Source organism: Amyelois transitella, chromosome 12, assembly GCF_032362555.1.
Source record: "Amyelois transitella isolate CPQ chromosome 12, ilAmyTran1.1, whole genome shotgun sequence".
Classification (NCBI taxonomy): domain Eukaryota; kingdom Metazoa; phylum Arthropoda; class Insecta; order Lepidoptera; family Pyralidae; genus Amyelois; species Amyelois transitella.
Window position 1 is genome coordinate 8,039,354 of NC_083515.1, and position 18,898 is coordinate 8,058,251.

Below are 18,898 nucleotides of genomic sequence, written 5' to 3' on the forward strand. Positions count from 1 at the left end.
TAAACATTTACACGGACGCAAGTATAAAAGGAATAGGAGCAGTGTTAAAACAGACTGATAAAAATGGAAACAATAAGCCAGTTGCTTATTTCTCAAAAAAATTATCAGAAGCACAAAAAAAGAAAAAGGCAATATACCTAGAATGCCTGTCAATAAAAGAAGCTGTAAAATATTGGCAGCACTGGCTCATGGGAAAGGAGTTCACGGTGTATTCCGATCATAAACCTCTAGAAAACATGAATATTAGATCAAGAACTGATGAGGAACTCGGTGACCTAACATATTATTTATCTCAATACAATTTTAAAATTAAATATAATCCTGGAAAAACAAATCAAGAGGCAGACTGCTTAAGCAGAAATCCTGTTCTAGATGAAACTGAAAATACTGATGATGCATTGAAAGTGGTAAACTTAATAACTATAGAACAGATAAAAAGTGATCAAAACGCAAATGAAGAAATACAAAAAAGGATAAACAAACTAATACTGAAAGATGAAATATACTATAAAAAAAATAAAGGAAGAGACAAAATTATATTATCAGAAGAACTAAGCAAAACACTGATAAAAAATGTACACATTACTTATTGCCACCTAGGAAGCACACAAATGATAAATAAATTAACCCCATTCTACTCAGCAAAGAATATAATCACAAAGATAAAACAAACTTGCGAAGAATGTGAAATATGTATAAAAAACAAAACAAGGAGAAAGCCAAAATATGGTCTAATGTCACATTTAGGACCAGCAAGATATCCATTTGAAATTGTATCAATTGATACAATTGGGGGTTTTGGAGGATCACGGTCGACAAAAAAGTATCTACATCTTTTAGTTGACCATTTCACTAGGTATGCTTATATTTTAACGTCAAAGAACCAAAGCTCTAACAATTTTATTAAACTTATTCGGGAAGTGACACAAAGTCATAAAATTGATATGATACTATCAGACCAATACCCCGGCATAAACTCCAAAGAATTTAAAGAATTTCTGAAAGATAATAATATAAGAATAATTTTTACTGCTGTGGATACTCCTTTTTCTAATGGTCTTAATGAAAGGCTAAACCAAACTTTGGTTAATAAGATACGATGCAAAATAAATGAAAGAGGAAAGAAAATTGCATGGACAACTATCGCACAGAATTGTGTAAAAAAATATAATGAGACTGAACATACTGTTACCAAATTTGCACCAAAATACCTATTAGAAGGAGAAGATGTAAACATTCTACCACCAGAATTAAAAACAAAATGTTCAAATGAAGACCTAAGAAGTGATAGAAAATTGGCATATAAAAATACCATAAAATCTCATGATTATAATAAGAAAAGATATGACTTGCTTAGGAGGGAACATGATTTTAAAGAGGGAGATAGAGTTTATGTGGAGAATGGTAATCGTTTAAATAGGAAGAAAACTGATGAATTACGAATTGGACCCTACGAGATTTTGAGAAAAATATCTAATACAATTTATGAAGTAGATGCTGGTCACAAAAAGGAAGAATCAAATTTGTTCCATGTTACAAAACTCACTCCATTGCCAGTTGATACACAAACAACTACATACTTGTAATTGTTTTTCTCCGGGAGGGGAAATATAAAGAAAACTTATAGGTATTCTTTATGTAATGTATGCAATTTAAATTTTGCCGCGTTAATTAGTTGAGGTCGCTGGCAGCTTAAACGTCAAGATGTCAAGTGTGATTATTTAGGTTAGAATTATTTTGTGTAGGTAGTGTAACAGATATTTTATTGTAAAAATCTTGCCTGTGAAATTATTAAAATAGACCCGAAATAAGGGCTTTAAATGTTGTTTCTTTTGTTCACAGGTGAGTAAATGTTTAGTTTATAAGCTTATGTCATTATCAAAGTGTTAAAAAACTTTTGTAAATAAAGAAATCTTTTGTTCACAGAAACGCAATTACGTCTTTATTTCTAAATAAACAGGCATATTGATAATTCATTATATATATATATATATATATATATATATATATATATATCTGTCCCAAGATTGGAAGACGCACGGTCTGCTCGCTTCGCTCACTCGGTCAATATGTCAGACACATTATAAAATGGTTTTCACAAAATCAGTATGCTATTCATCCTTCAAACGAGATAATGATTGATATTTTGCTACAAATCATAAGCTGATGTTTTATTGAAAACTCCTGACAAATAAAATGAAAAATTTACATGTTTTATTCATTTGGCTGACTTGAAATGCAGTCATAAAACATAAATAAAATCGCTTTAAGTAATAAAATTGAAAACTACACAGTCGTATTCTTTCACAATAAAGAAAATGCAAAGACTCACAGTTATTTTATTCATGGTAAGCAATATTTTATTCATATTTCAATGGGAGATATGAATTTTTTTATGACTTATTAATGGGGGTTATTACTATCAAAATATTATAACGCTACTTATACAAGTATTTAAACGCAAAGTTTATTAAATAGATGTTTGTAATAAATTGAGACAATTTATTTTTATCAAAAACAGTAAATTTATAATGTATCAAATAATAGACACATAAATAGACGAGAATATGATTTTTGATTAAAACATACATACCTATTATCACGTTTTAACCCCTGTGGGGTAGACAAAGCCAACAGTCTTGAAAAGAGGAATCGACATTCAAATTGTAACAGGTTGCAAGCCCATTGCCTACAAGAAGAATCCAAATTTTTTTAGCCTATACCTTGGTCGCTCTTCACGACATCCATGGGAAAGAGATGGAGTCCTACTCTTTTTGATTTATATATTTTATTTATATATTAAATTGTTACGAGTCCACCAATAAACTATCTCACGTTTCAACCATTATCCAAAACGTGATATATTTCTCAAATTCGGGATTTATGTGATGGCTCGATGAAATTGCCTTCTTTTGTGTCCCTGCTAGTTAGATTTGTCTGGTCAAACTTTATCTAGAATAGAATTTGAGGAATTTTATCTAAGTACAATATTTTATGTGCCTTTTTATTTAGTTAATAGCCTTAAAGCTATGTAAAAGGTGAACTCAATGCTCAGAAAATAGAAATACTCGTATATATAATCTCATCTATATCCCAACAGTCTTGAAAAGACTCATAGGCCACGTTCAGCTGTTTTGCTTAATGATAGAATTGAGATTCAAATATTGACAGGTTGCTAGCCCATCATCTTAAAGAAGAATCCCAAGTTTACAAGCCTATCCCTTAGCCGCTTTTTCCTCTTATGTCATCCATGGAAATGAGCCGGGGTGGTCCTATTCTTTTATTTATTGGTGCCAGCGCCAAAATTTCAATAGAATCATATTTTAAAACCAATTGTTTACGCTTGGAATCGGAATTAATTAATTAATTTAAGGGGTAAACAGAAAAAAAATATCTTATTGGCGTACGGCAACCTCTCTTCGGAAGCACGATAAACCTGGTTAGGTACATAAAACAGGCCGACTTAATACTGAAACATAATCTAACACTAAGGCACTCTAGACTACTCCCGCGTAAATGTTATCTTAATAAAATCCCGATTGCTGTTACTCATCTATTCTCTTTTAATTGTCACCTACATTGCCCAGAGAACAAACATGCCAACTTTCAGCTTCCTACGCTCTGGAGTACGTTCTTCAGCATTTCTTTACCATAAACCTTAAACCAACATTTTTTTTTCTCTCATTTCAGATAGCACTACCCAATACGAAAGCCTTATTCAACGACACAATAACTTTTTTAGAACACTTTGCTTCAATACGAATAAGGTTGGTATATTTTTAAACCACAAATATTTTACATATCAAAATGACTTAAAAATGGAAAATTGTTAACAAAAGCTTTGAAAATTTGATATTAAATAAAATAGTATAGCAACTAAGGATCGCCCTGACGTCTTGCACCGGCACACCAAAATTCTTCTTCAAAAGCTTTCATAGAGTTGGCTTTGCAAACATCAAACGTTTCTTTTTGACAGTTCGGTTGTAATATGGCTACACTAAATAAAATATTATTTGGTGAATAAAGTTGACAAAATGTGACTACCTATTACAATTTGTTAACTAAACTTATAATAAATAAACCTTATTAAAATAAAGTAAAATTCCTACACTACAAACTAAAAAAAATATATTATATAAGTTTGGAATATTTTAGTGAAAAATAAATAATTTAATTCTGTTCCAGCCCCTCCACAGCAGCCATAGTCGCAGAACTGAACTCACAAGTGTTGCTACAGAAGAATGGGGACAGAAAAGTCAAAAGATACTTCGCCAAGTTTGAATCCCCTTTTGTGAATGTTAACAAACGGATAGTTGCTAATGTTCGAAGGATACCATTATAAGTAATTCGTTTTTAGATTTAAATCTTTTTATATACTATGATTGGAAATCTGAGACAAGAAATTTTAAAAATTTACATTTTCTGCTATAATTAACAAGAATTTTTGGTTTACACAGACACGGAGCTATGAACGAATTATTTATGTAATTACAAAAGTTTTTTGCTAGTTTGGAAGCAAATTAAAAATATTGTGTTTAGAGATTTCTCAGTAATTTCCTTATACACTTGGGTTTCTTCTTTCGAAATTAAAACGTGATATCAAGTCTTTTATATTCCAAATCAAATGCCAATTTTTATGTAGTTATTGTGTATGCGTGTGTATCATTCGTCAGTGTTGTTATTTTTCACAGAAAATTTTGGGTCAGTTTTGTGATATTTTGCCTTGCCTGCTGAGACAAGGCGAGAGTTTTAAATGTTATTTTGTTATTATATAAATCTATCTCAAACCACGGAATGTTCTCATCTAAGTTCGAACCAATAAAAGCTTAGCAACAACACATCCTGCTAATATGATTAGAAACATTAATCATACAATTCCCACATCAAAACAAATGAATATGCTAGATTTGCTTTGTTGAACGTAATCCAACATTCATTTCCAATCATAACTTATGAAATATATGGTTTGAACATTATTATGAGCTTTTAAATTAGCATTTTATTTAAAGACTGTTATATTGGTTTGCCAAAAGAATCTTGGATGTGGCTTTGTTCACGTAAAGAAGAAAGAAGAAGCATGAGTATAACACAAATGGCGGATGATTAACGGAACTTATCACAATAACATCATGAGGAAACAAGAGATCAATGATTGTTAACTTTAGCAATACAAATAACTTATTGAAAATGATTAAGGACGTTTAAAATGAAAACCCCGAGACGACTACGATTACCAAACATTGCGCAGAAAAGGTAAAACTTGTTTTTTTTTTCAGTTTTAATTACTAGAGAGGTTTCAAACTGCTGCAGGCGGAACATGCAAAATCAGTTTGTGCCTGTTATACGATATACGATACACGTAAAAAAAGAAAAAAGTCAGCGCTTGAATTTCGAACAGCGTTTGCTGTTATTGACGTATTTTCTGTATCGGCTGCACTGCCTATGAAGTAACCTCGTCAGATTTTTCAGGCTTACTAATTGGAGATGTGAAATCTCATACTAGGCAAAGGAGCATAAGGTTTAAATGTAACATGGCCTACTAAATAAGGCGGTTACTTTTTATGTATTTTTTAGTCAGTTTAAGTCTTCCTCTTCTTGACTTAAGGCCCGGTTTCAACGTCACCTCTCTGGAGAAGATCCCAGATTGGGTGAGTCAGGTTTTTACACGAAGGGACTCCCATCTGACCTCAACCAAACCTTTGCTGATAAACCTAACCCGTATTGGATCCACGTTTACACATCCAGTTGCTTGAATGTGCAGGTTTCCTCGCGATGTTTTCCCTCACCGTGAGAGCAACGGTTAGTATTAAAACTAATGTACAGTATTTTTAATTCGTATAACTTAACTACATAGAATTCTGTTAGTATTTTACTAAAAACAATGATTGATGACATGAATTATTTACTAAAAAACAAGTCTTTTATGTCGAATAAAAACACATCACTAATGTCTTTATAACTTTATGAGTGAGTAATGCGACGCGACGCTAATGTGAAAACCTTATCCCGTTTGTGGCTTTCAAGGAATAACCAACTACTTTAATTTTTATAACTCTATGACTAATAGCCTGTCTAAAGTGCAGGTGCATAATATATCACCTCACCACCGCAATGTACTCGTTACACCAAAAGATCCATACGATATTGAACTTTCTACTATTTGCTTAAGTAGCATTTTTCATCGTGACACACTGTGGGAATTTACATTACATTTTAGTGTCGTTGTAAATCAAAAAAAGTCTAGCTAGAGAAAGTGCAGACTTCGCTAATTCGGAAAATAAGAAAAAGTAGGAAAAGTCGACATCGATTTGAGAAATTTTAACTCTAAGAGTACTTTGGTCTGGCGACGTCAAGATGGGTATTTCGTTTCCTTTGGCAAGGCGCGGCGGTGGCGGCGTGGCTAGACACGACCGTAAGACTCTTCTTACTTATGTCTCAACTAGCTGACAACCGCGACTTTGTCCTCAAAAGAGAAGGTCTGTTTTACTCGAATAAATTCTAAATGTTTTATAAAAATCGTTTCGCTTATTCAGCCGCCACTATAAAATATTAGTTTGATGGTTCTTAGCGGTGATTAAGTATATTTGATATCAAATCAAATTATTCATTCACATTAAATTTTTCTTTTTTCTTATATCAGTTCCATATTTGTTATTTATATTTAAAACTTATGTACTTATTTGTTTGTACAATAAGTACATATAATGATCGATTTTGATTTTCAGTCTTTCTGTACTCCATCTTTCTTTACATGTATCTTTTGCAAACACAAATGTACAAAAAGTAGGTATATTTATAACGTATCAGGACAAAGTACTGATCTTATGATTTTCAAACGAAGATACCAGTTCATTAAACACACATTTGACGCACCAAATTCCGATTTCCACCTAACACGTGTTTTCTCGACTCGTAAGGAGGGAAGTTTGTTAATAATGTTATATGCAAATGATGAGGACCGGGTGAGGATTGTTTGAGTTCGAAGGTAGAACCCCACATTAATATGCATTACACTGTACATCACACAAATTAAATTTGTTTGTCATGTTAAATTGATCGCTGTTTATAAGACTGCATGGTTTGCCGACTATACGTTTTTGTGCCGTGTGGTCCCCGACACTTTAGATAGAACCCCTCCATATGATGGATCCGTTTCCATAGATGTCGTGTAGAGCGACGAAGGGTAATAAACATGGGATTTTTCTTGTGAATTGCTAGCAACCTACTTTTTGAATCTCAATTCATGTCATATTTTGCTTATATGTAATAAAAGTCTGGAGAAGGACATAAGGTATATGTCTTACATATAGGAAAACTAAGTTTAGTTGGATGGCTTTGATGGATTTCAAATTCCGTGATATATAAATAGACAAATCATTTCATTAGGTATTAAAAAAATATCAGCCCAAAAAAAAATAGCATCCATATAGTATTTTCTTTACCACCCGACCAGCACAAAAGCTAAAGACTAATATTGTGCACAACAATTAACCCTGACAACATAATACACCCAAAGGTATTCATATAAAAAGGTGCAAATATATCTTGAACCTCCTTAACGCCTGATTACCGAAATAAATAAGCCAGCAATTACTTGACACCGAAAACGACCGACATTTTTCAGTTTGACTTATCGGTACAATAAAAAAGATAGGTCAGGAGTAAACAAAATGGCCGGGATCACTTCCTCATCCCCGGCGAGTCGTTAACCGTTAATCATAGAACTAGTATTGTGTGTAGAGCGCTCATTAAGAGTCTTCATATTCCTCCTGGTTCCTCCCTTTTGTCGCGGTTGTATTCTCACCACTCTGGAGAAGAGCTCGTTACGCCCGGTCACACATCCAGTTGCCTGAATGTGCATGTTTCCTCGCAAAATGATAATTGTGGACAAGCGAAAAAAAATGCAGAGATTATGAAGAGGCATGATTGTAATGAAATAATAATAACTGTCACGATTTTTTGACACGACATAAATATCACAATTTTTTTAAGACTATGTACGGCAGATGATTATTGAATAGATACAGATAAAATTAAATAGCCACTTTCTCTTAATGTTTGTTACTTTTGTAAGAACTATTTAATAAAATTAGTACTAATTAATCCGATTTATATTAAATGCGCACTCTTTATGAAACAAAAGACTTTGATTCACTGCCTCTATGCCGTTAACCCAATGTAATCGTGTTAGCCGTAAACAGATTTGCTGGAACCACAAACAAATTAACCCATTTTATTGCTAATAAATGGCGGACATAAACATTGCATCTATAGATTTCCGAAGGCGAATGGCGAAGAATAAATAAATAGGGGAAAGAATCGGTATGGTGCAAGAAATCGTTTGAAAGTCCGCTCAAAATAAATATTATGAAAAAAAAGAAAGCGGAAAAAACGGAGTCCGGTGTGGTCCGGCTCCCAAGAATTATACCTCAAGGTACGCCCAGTAGTGATATTAACTTAAAAATCATAATGCACTTTCAAATCCTACCACGATATTTACCAAATGACTCTTTTTTTTTTAGTTATGTACATTATTTGAGTGCTAACCGATGCTCTTACGGTGTGAGAATACATTGTAAAGAATTATTTAAATTCAGGCAATGTGAGTTATAACCATGATCCAATTAGAGTTAGCTTGCCCTGCAAAAATTCGTAGGTCAGACGGGAGTCGCTTCGTACTAATTTCTCGTTAAAACCTGAGTTATCAAATCCGGCATCTAGGAGTTCCAGAGAGGAAAGGGCGCATTCAGGACAATCACCAACAGGACAATGATGATGTCCACGGTTCTAAACCTAGTAATTTCGGCTGTACTTTTGCAGTCATTAAAGAAAGACATTATCATAATACATTTTAACTTTACAACTATTACTTAATTTACTATGATTGATAATACTGTTATTCCTTTACAAACCAATTCCAGGTTTTGACACTAAAATTAACAAGCGTTTCGCAATCAGCTCCTCATAAATAATTTCATCTGGATCTGCATGGAATTAATAAGTATTTACATACGGCTCTGAATTCGAACAAAGGGGTAGTTAAAAATAATAAACTGATTAAATTTGGCAGGCACAGTAAATGTGAAGTACGCGATTTTGATTGACTCAAAGGGTTTTAATGAGATGATATTGTGGACAAAATTCGTCAATTTTAAACTTCGCTTCGTAAGCTTTTTTAAAATTATTTTCATATTTTATTATTTTGGAGTTAATCCCGGATTTATAATTCAAAATATTACGTATTCCACGAATAATCTTGTATATATTAAACATAACTACGAAATATGATCAGAAAAAACCACGCCAGTTGCTAAAATGAATAAGTTTCTCTAAAAATTTTATCGTCGAAAGGCTCGCGTTTATAAATAAACCATAATTAACTGTTTGATCAAATACAAACAAGAAAGATATAAAAGTTAGTTTTTATTTCACTAATTGAATGTCAATTCTATTATTAAGCCAAACAGCTGGACGTGGCCTATCAGACTTTTCAAGACTTTTGGTTCTGTCTACCCCGCAAGGGATATAGACGTTATTACGTGTATGTATGTTTCTATCACCGATATTTCATAAAATCACGTCCAATGCTTTCTAGTGAAGGCCCATTCAGCATAAGCCCGGTTTTTATTTACGTTTTAGCGATATGAACTCCAGATCTATAAACGCTGTCAATATGGGCGGGCGGATTCTGAATACCAATATATGATTTGCTGCAGGGTTGCTTGGGTTTCATAAATTTTAAGTGGATTACATTTACTTCGAATCACATCACATGTAAGGAGAGAATCTAGCATATTATCAGGAGTAGGAGATGGTCAAATGCTAATACAATAGACTGTCTGGTAGAAAGTTCTAATAACGAAATCTGCATCAGTTTAACAGCTGAACGTGGCCTATCAGTCTTTCCAGGATTAATGGCACTGTCTACCCCTCAAGGGATATAGACGTGATTTATGTATCAGTTAAATTTGAGGAGTATTTGAAACAGTGTTCCCCAAGTTCCCCAAGGCAAGTATGAATAGGCATTATTTGCGTGCATGCACCAGTCCTTATCTTACTTACCATCAGGCAGATTGAGGTCAAAGGCACTCAAAACATTATATAAATAAAAATAAGTTTAATGCTTTGTCACCCTCCTGGCGTTAGTATCGGTTGTGACCTCAGTGACCTTACTTAAAGTCAGAATTTAACACGAACATCTCCCGTTTGACCTAAAACCTTGTAACCCATATTGTATTATATTTCTAGTAACTTATCCATCCATCTGCCTGAATGCGCAGGTTTATTGACTATGTTTTGCCTCACGATAATGGTGTCGGTTAGCATTCAAACTAATATACATACACAAATCAGAAAAGGATCTTTGGTACATATAGTGTGGCCACGGTCGGAGTAAAATTGTGTATCAGATTTTTTTATACGTTCAACCTCCGACGCTCTGTAACAAATTTGCATGAAGTAAAAATTGAGAATTCTATTTAAATAGTAGTTCTGAAAAAAAAAAACAATTTGACAAACTAGCTTTTGCTCGTGACTTCGTCCTCGTGGTTTCTTTTTTCGCAATATATGTTCTTCCTCAGGATCAACTCTATCTCTGTGCCAAATTTCATCAAAATCGGTTCTGTGGTTTATGCGTAAAAGCGTAATAGGCAGACAAACAAATATTAGTAAGGATAATAATGCTGCACTCCCATAGGCCATAAAGGATTTCGTCAGGCCAGGATATTTAATGAACATATTCTAAATTTATAATGAAACATTGGATGCAAAACCCTATTTTTCAGGCATCCCAATACATCTCTTCTATACTGCGTTGAACTCCACGCCGTTACTCAACGCGTTCAGTTTTATGAATGTTTAAATTTATGGGTGCTTATAAAATGGCGGAATATTATTTTTTCACAGATATGAGCCGAGTTATTAGCTTTAACTTTTCAACCATGTTTGTTGGGGAACTGCTTATTTTGAACCTGTTGAAATGTGGGGTTCATTTATTACGTACGGCTGGTTTGAAGAACTTTATTTTTCATAAAAAAATAAAACGGTATTTCACTTACTGAGAAACACTACTGACAGATACATACATACATACATATGATCACGTCCCCATCCCCTACGGGGTAGACAGAGCCAACAGTCCCGAAAAGACTGACAGGCCACGTTCAGCTGTTCGGCTTAATGATAGAATTGAGAATAGAAAGTCAGTTAGCCCAAAAATTTATGCCGGCGCTAGCGCATACTGCTTTCAGCCCCCGCAGCATAGCATGCGCGACGCCGTTTTTATCGCGCGAAAAACTTACGTCAGGAAGAAGACTTCTGTAGTCATACCGTACCATTTACAAGCTTTTAAAAGTAGTTAAATATTGTTTTCTCTTACCCTTAAGACATCTGTTAGTGCACAAACTAATGTACTCACCGAGGTAGGATACGAACCCGCGTCTCTATGCGCCTCACTCTTTTTAATTGGACACGCTCCTTTACAGAATAAAGAATACAGCAGCAAGTATTTTTGTTTTCTATACTCAGTAGATATGATAAAATCCAGTAGCTCATGTATCACAACATGATGAGATCCTATCATTTCCTCGGCTCCAGATTTTCTCATTTCAGCATTCAGACTTGTGCAAACAAGTTTTTGTATTCTGCATACATCACATTCACGAAAATCCCTGTTGACATACAAAACCAAAGTTATCCAAGTTCCAACAAAAACCCTGTTCCCCGATATTATGGATATGAGGTAATAGAATAACAGTAAACCTTGGATTACAATGTCAACTTCGAGACAGACGGTCGCTTAGTTTGGAAAACATTTTTTTATGCTTCATCTTAAATTTTAGAGGTAGGTAACTCTTCTCGATGGTTATAAGTTGTCTTATTTTTAATAACGGTACAAAGTTATAGGTGACATTGTTTTTATTATCAATTATACATGAGTGAAAATTACCATTCACATGGTCTATCTAAATATACTTATGTGTCTTTTCCTCATGTGCACAGATGTGCGTCGGTGATCGCTACGTGATAGAATCTACCAAAACTTGGTTTAGTAGCCAACTACGTAAACGTTCTTCTTACTAGCCACTTTTAATTTTTTTCTTAAAGAAAAATGTCATATTAAAAGGGCCCATACATTTTTCAGAGCAGATTTTCGTAACTGTGTTTTCCTTCGAAAAAATTACCAATTAATTCAAAACATACGAAAGGATCCTAAATAAAAACGCATCTTTATTAATACGTAGTTTGTTAGTTGATTAGTAGTAAACGACGATCAACGACGCAAACTATAAGATTTTTATATGAATGAATCTTCATAAATCACTAAAAAGGACGCAAGAATCAGCAAAAAATATTATTGCGTTGTATATGCCGTGCTTCCGTAACTTGCGTGAATGAATGTGAATGTAGCTAAAGAAGTATGCAGAGATCGTGGCATGTTATTCCTTTTAAATTTATACAGTTTTGTTCGACAGATTTAAGAGGTCGACGAAATTATTATCGGTTCATAATTCTATCAAGCCGTGTGTCACCGCAAGTTGTCACAGTAGCCTCCATCCCGCAATCCTAAGCAGTGCTATTAAGATAACAACGGTCTATCCTTTAAGCGATACGCGTAATAATGTGGTTTTAAGTGTTTGTATAGCGGAATCGTGCGTGTAACCGCGAAATCTATCCCGAATTCTGAGTTTATAGTAGTTGAAAATATGTTTGGAGGGAAAATTTCAATTATGGTACCTTTTCTTTCTTGTTTTAACATACTTAGGATTTCATTGTCAGTTGTTTTTAACGGCCTTCAAATAAAGAAAGATGGTTCTCTGATTGACCTGTGTATGTGTTTGTCCGCGTTTATCTCGCGTTTCGCTTAATAATAATAATAATAATAACTCCGCAGGGCAGCTTGTGGCGAGCTGTTGGGGAGTAGCGACCCCACGGACCTGAGTGCTCCCAGGGGAGGCCCCTGTTCCTCGCCTCCGATCTTCCTTCGCCAAGGTCGGAGTGGAAACCGATGAGGGACAGGACCCCTACCTCTGGCTTGCCTTAACCGGCCGGTCAGAGTGGAGTCGCGAGAGCTATACGCTCGAAGGATGGAAGTGTAAAATGTCATAACGCCGGGGGTGCCTGACTGGATCACCACGATTTCACGCCCCGCAGTCTCACCTCTCGACATCCTTAGCCACCCACGCCGATGTTGCCCCTTTGTTGCCAATCATGGTGACTGATTTGAGGGGCCCATTTAGTGAGTGGCGAGTCACCACCTGCCACATAGTAGTCACGTATTCATGATTATGGCAGGTGTCCGAACTTCTCCAGCAATAGCCCAGTTTAGGTCCATCCAAACGTCAACTCCATAACCCATCATCCTTTTCCTTAATTTGTAATAGCTCCACCTCCTGCCGAGACCTGTTCATGGACATATCATCTATTGATATGACCGGGAACGGGTTTTGGCAGGAGAACAACATAACATCAACTTCTCCAAAGGGCCTCTACGTGTTGGATTTATATCCCCACGCAAGCCTCTCAAAAATCCGGGGTGTATAGACCCGTGAAATCCAAGAGGAGAAACATAATAATAATAATAATAATAACATTTATTTCTCACCATAATCCGATACAAATGTGACAATAGTCTTAAGAGCTAATACACACTGTAAGGACCATGGTGGGCTGGCACCTGAACTAAGAAAACCTGTGTCTCAGGTTACCAACCCTCCACCCCAATAATTGGTCTTTTAAGATTAGATTATAAGTGAACATTTAAAAATACAAAAGGTTTAGATAGGTAAATAAATCTATGGAATAGGGAAATTATTGGAAAGTTTGCACTAAGTATGAAATACATGTACGGATGGATGTAAAATTGCACCAAATCAGTAGGTCAGTTATTAAGTATGTAAGTGTGTGACTGTATTTTTCGCGTGTGGGTACGTTTATAACACGAACATGCGAAGGTCAGTGGGTAGAATTTTGCTGAAATTTAGTACACGGATACGTGGTAAAAAGTAGAAAAAGTAGAAATGAAGTCAAATCTAATAGAAAGAATGAAGATGGCCTGGCACGTGGGTCAGTTAAATTACAGGTTTAAGAAGTTGTTCAGTTGAGTCATAGGTAAGGGTTTTTAAAGATTGGTTTAAAGCTGTCTTTAGTGATGTCCTACACATAGGGAATATTCTCAGATTGTCATTAAAATATCTGTAAAGAAAAGGTCCGGAGTAGTAAGTTTGGGAACGGGTAAGTTGAAGGTTATATGATGGTACCCGCGGCCGTGGTTGTCTCCTGTTTTGAGAGACTAGCGAAGACGGGTCAATTGTTTTATGATGTCGAAGAACAGAGTTGAATATAAATAGTTGCCGGACAGAGAGTAAACCAGATTCTTTATAAAGTTTGTCCGTAGGATATAACCTAGGTTTTTTTAACATGACCTTGATGACGGCTCTCTGGGCCCTTTCAAGGTCAAGTAGATGAGTGGACCCAGCCCCACCCCAAACTGGAATGCAATACGTCAAAAGTGATTGGCATAGCGCGTAGTATATTCTTATCATAAGTTTCAAGTCTGCAGACTCCCGAAGATTTTTAAAAAGGTATATTAATTTGCGAACTCTTTTGCTAAGAAACGTAATGTGTGGTGCCCAGTTGAGATTTTAACCGATTTTGATGCGATTTTTTTTAGGAAAGTGTTTGTTATACTTAGTAATTTTATCTTTAACTAGCTGTTGCCCGCGACTTCATCCGCGTAAATTTCGAGTTGAATGTTGATCATACAGTTTATACGTTTCTGTCAAAATATAAAATGTACAGACTAAATATTTTTAACGTTTTATTATATGTATTATTTTGTTTTTCATTTTTTTTAAATAAAAAAAATTAAATTCCCTTGCGGGGTAGACAGAGCCAACAGGCTTGAAAAGAGCTATTTGGCTTAATGATAGAATTGAGATTCAAATAGTGATAGGTTGCTCGCCCATCGCCTAAAAAGAATCCCAAGTTTGTAAGCCTATCCCTTAGTCGCCCATGGGAAAGAGATGGAGTGGTCCTCTTGTTTTTTATATGGTGCCGGGAACCACACGGTACTAAAGTAGACTAACAAACCAAAAATCTTTTTACGTGCGAATTACGCATGTTATGTGCGGCAAAATAAAAATATTATCAAACTGATTTTCACTTATGTTTATATGTTATGGGTATTATGCTGTCGTACGATGATAAATGACTTTGAATTTTAATTTTCGTAACTTATTTGCAGGCAAACTCATGCCTTGAGTTCATATTAAGTAATAGAGCTGTAGATAGAGCAGTAAATAATAGTAGTAATATGGAGCAGTAAATGCATAAGAATAATACCTAGTTACAATTTACAGTCTAACAGCAAAGCCGCGGGCAGGCGCTAGGAAGTTATAGTCCAAAGATACGCCCACGCCTTTTGGTCACATTTGCATTGTAAGTGAAGCTATGATAGTTTTGATATCATCTTTATTGGCCATTCCGGAATAACCATAAGTTTGTAATTAAGACCCTACTCAACCGTTTTGAGTTCACTTCCAAAACAATAAAGCTATCAAACTATTAATTATGGCTGACACATAAACTAATACATGTGAAGCTAAACATAAATACTCACAGAAGTGTGCGATTTTATTCATAATAAGCGAAAATAAGTTTAGTTGTTTGTTATCTCTTCACAATTAAACCACAGAACCGATCTTCATGAAATTTCGCATACACATAGTATACTGGTGGACATAGTGTACTCTTCACGCTTCCAGTGACTTAAGTACATGATGAACAATCAGTTATACTTAAAAAAAAACCCTATTCGACCTGATTACGGCATAAAATACTCAGAAGTTCCATTTTGGAACTGTGAATGGTACTAGTGTCAACGAACTTAAATTATTGGAAAAACAAATTAAAAAACCTTGAAAAAATAAAACGTAAATTTAGGAAAAAAGCCGCTTTGGGAAGAAATCATTGTTACAGATAAATTAATTATACTGAACTCATTCCGCAATCGTTAAGAGGGTGACAATTATAAGGGCTATAATTGACCAGTCACTTACTCGCACAGCTTTTAGTGTCTTGTGACAATTGGCACTATCTTCCTTCTAAGGGCCAAAGACATTACATCTGATATTACTTAATTGTTTAAGCAGTTAATAAAATTTAATGTTTCTATCGCAAACCAGAATGTATTCCCAGAAACTGTTATAGTATTCCTATAAATGAGCCATTTGCGCTTACATTGTACAATTTACAGCAAAACAAGCGCTTAACTAAATTATCTAACATTGCAATCACAGGTTTAAAGCGCTATAGCCAGCTTAATGTGCTACTGCAATGTGGATAACTGAGGTTCGAGATTAGCTTGAATATTTTAGGAATGAGTAATTTAATTTACAAAACGCAAAACAACACTATACCTTCCTGGTAAACTGAAATTTTGCTGGTTGGGTCAAAGAACAACGGAGTCATACAATACCATACAAATCGAAATAATAATGTACATTAATAAATATTTTATATATATTTATTTATAAAAATACTTTGTACAATGTAATTGTACACGACAAAATATGGTAGAGCATTAACACAGAAATTGTAGTACAATGGTGCTACAATACTTCTTATATATTTCTATGCATAACACTCTTTTTCCGGCGTGAGTTACAAGATCCCGGCTTATCCAAAATTTAAAGCAACAATCGAATCTGTAATACTCATTTTTTATTCAGTTGCGAAATATAATTTGTAAATATTTTGCAACTGAATAAAAAATGAGACAACTCTGAAGTCGTCATTGAAAGAAAACATGTATTTTCCATTTGTAGCATTAAGACTTTAATTAATGGATTGTATTAGGCATTCCCACTTTGTTTTATAAAAAAAAACCATAGTATTTAAAACGTATTGTTCGGAATTTAAGGTTTTAATTTTTATTGTACCAGCGATGAAATCGTCCCACTAGCATTGCGTTCCAGGCTCCACTTTAATTTAAAAAAATACCTAAGCACTACAATTTGCTTGATTAGCAACATTTTTACAGAGTACAACAGATAAACTAATTGTCGACGACTTTTTAAGAATATTATATTAGTAAGGCCTAATCCTAATACTGAAAACAGTAGCAGATATCTAGTTAAAAACATAATTAAAAAAATTGGTAAGTACCTCTCAACGATACGATCTACATAATACTACTAATACATTGGCACAGGTAATGACCGGGCATGGCTGCTTCGGTCATTACCTGTACCGTATTGGAAAGGAAGGGAGCGAGGTCTGCCATGAGTGTGGAGAGCCGGATGACACGGCCCAACACACTCTGGCAGACTGCTCAAGGTGGTCGGCGCAGCGGCAAGACCTGGTAGAAGTTTTGGGGGATGGCGACCTCTCGCTGCATAACGTCGTTGACAGGATGTTATGCAGCGAGAGGAACTGGGTGGCGGTTGCTTCCTTCTGTGAGACCGTCATCTTGCAGAAGGAGGCTGCTGAGAGGGCGCGGGAGGAAGATCCAAACGCGCCCTCACATAGACGTGGACGGGGTGGCAGAAGGCGAGCACGTTACCGTGCTCACCTACTCCCCCAACAGGACCACTAATCCTGGGCAGAATGGGCGACTAGCAACTTACTAGTCGCCCAATAAAGCAAGATCCTCGGTAAAGCCGCACCGAGGAGCCAGAGGGCATCATGGTAGAATGCATAGCCGATCCCATGATGCCTTCGAAATGGCAGGAAGGAAGCGCCGGAGGGGTCTCAGTGCGGTAGTCTGGCACACTCGGTGCCAGGAGTCCCACACTCTCCCGGGTGAAGACCCGGGGGGTCGTCCGTAAATGGATTTCCCCTTCGTAACAAAAAAAAAAAAAAAAAAAAAAAAAAAAAAAAAAAAAAAAAAAAGGTACCTCTCAACGATGTCTCATTTTCATGTGATATTCTCCACTGTTTCCTCCAAACGCCGTGGTTTTCATAAGACAGTACCTATATTATGGAAGCAGTAATTTGTGATCATATGATTACGAAAAGTTGGTACTTTATCAAAATCTAAACTTCTACCATTCTGACTGTAAAATATTTGGTAAATCCTTTCACAGCATTTTATGAAAATGATGTATTTATTACATACAGCTAAAGTAGATCGACATAAAGAAGAATGCAATCAAGAAAAGGGGCTCACTATCACTCCACCAACCACGGCAACAACCTTCCGATTTACATCACCGTATCATGGGAGGAGTCCACCCTTTCTTGACTCCCTCCAAAATCCCTTTAGTGTCCTTTAAGATCTGTTTTAGTCACTTTCTATTCTGAATATACAAAAATAGGGTTCACATAAGATAGAAGGACTTAATTGAACGCAAAATGCAATCACCTGACAAAAATAAGTGGTAAAATAATATTTGCTAGCCTCATATCGCGTTGGACGGCCAGCGGTAACATTCCTATATTACGTGTGCAACTCATTAAGCGTTAATTCAGTTTCAGTTCATTTGCTCCGTTAATGGCTTTCCTATCTTAAACTTGTTTATCATTAAAACTTTTATTTATCCGATAAACAGCGATTCTGCATTTCCCTGGTTTGAGATAACTTACTATAAAGTTGAATTGTTTGCTGATTTCGCTGTTTTATCATCTTTGCTTTTCGAGATTGGCTTTTAGTCATTATTTTTATACATACATTTAAACACGCATTTTTCCCGGAGGGGTAGGAAGAGAACTACATCTTTCCACTTGCCACGCTCTCTTAATACTTCTCTTGCTTCATCCACATTCATAACTCTTTACTTATCTCTTCTAATCTCATGCAGGTGTGCCGTGTGATTCCCGGCACCGATACAAAAAAGAATAGGACCACTCCATCTCTTTCAGATGGATGTCGTAAAAGGCGACTAAGGGATAGGTTTAT

General features: G+C 35.4%; 1 protein-coding gene across 1 annotated transcript; it reads left to right on the forward strand.

The window, feature by feature from the left end:
• The first annotated feature begins 17,215 nt into the window (after positions 1 to 17,215).
• LOC132902325 (uncharacterized) lies at positions 17,216 to 17,596 on the forward strand. The gene has a single exon (XM_060946907.1). The coding sequence runs from the start codon at positions 17,216 to 17,218 to the stop codon at positions 17,594 to 17,596; it is 381 nt and encodes a 126-aa protein (XP_060802890.1).
• The last annotated feature ends 1,302 nt before the right edge of the window (positions 17,597 to 18,898 follow it).

Excerpts from the sequence above, each read along its gene's own strand:
- LOC132902325 (XM_060946907.1), top strand. The coding sequence starts at position 17,216 with ATGACCGGGCATGGCTGCTTCGGTCATTACCTGTACCGTATTGGAAAG.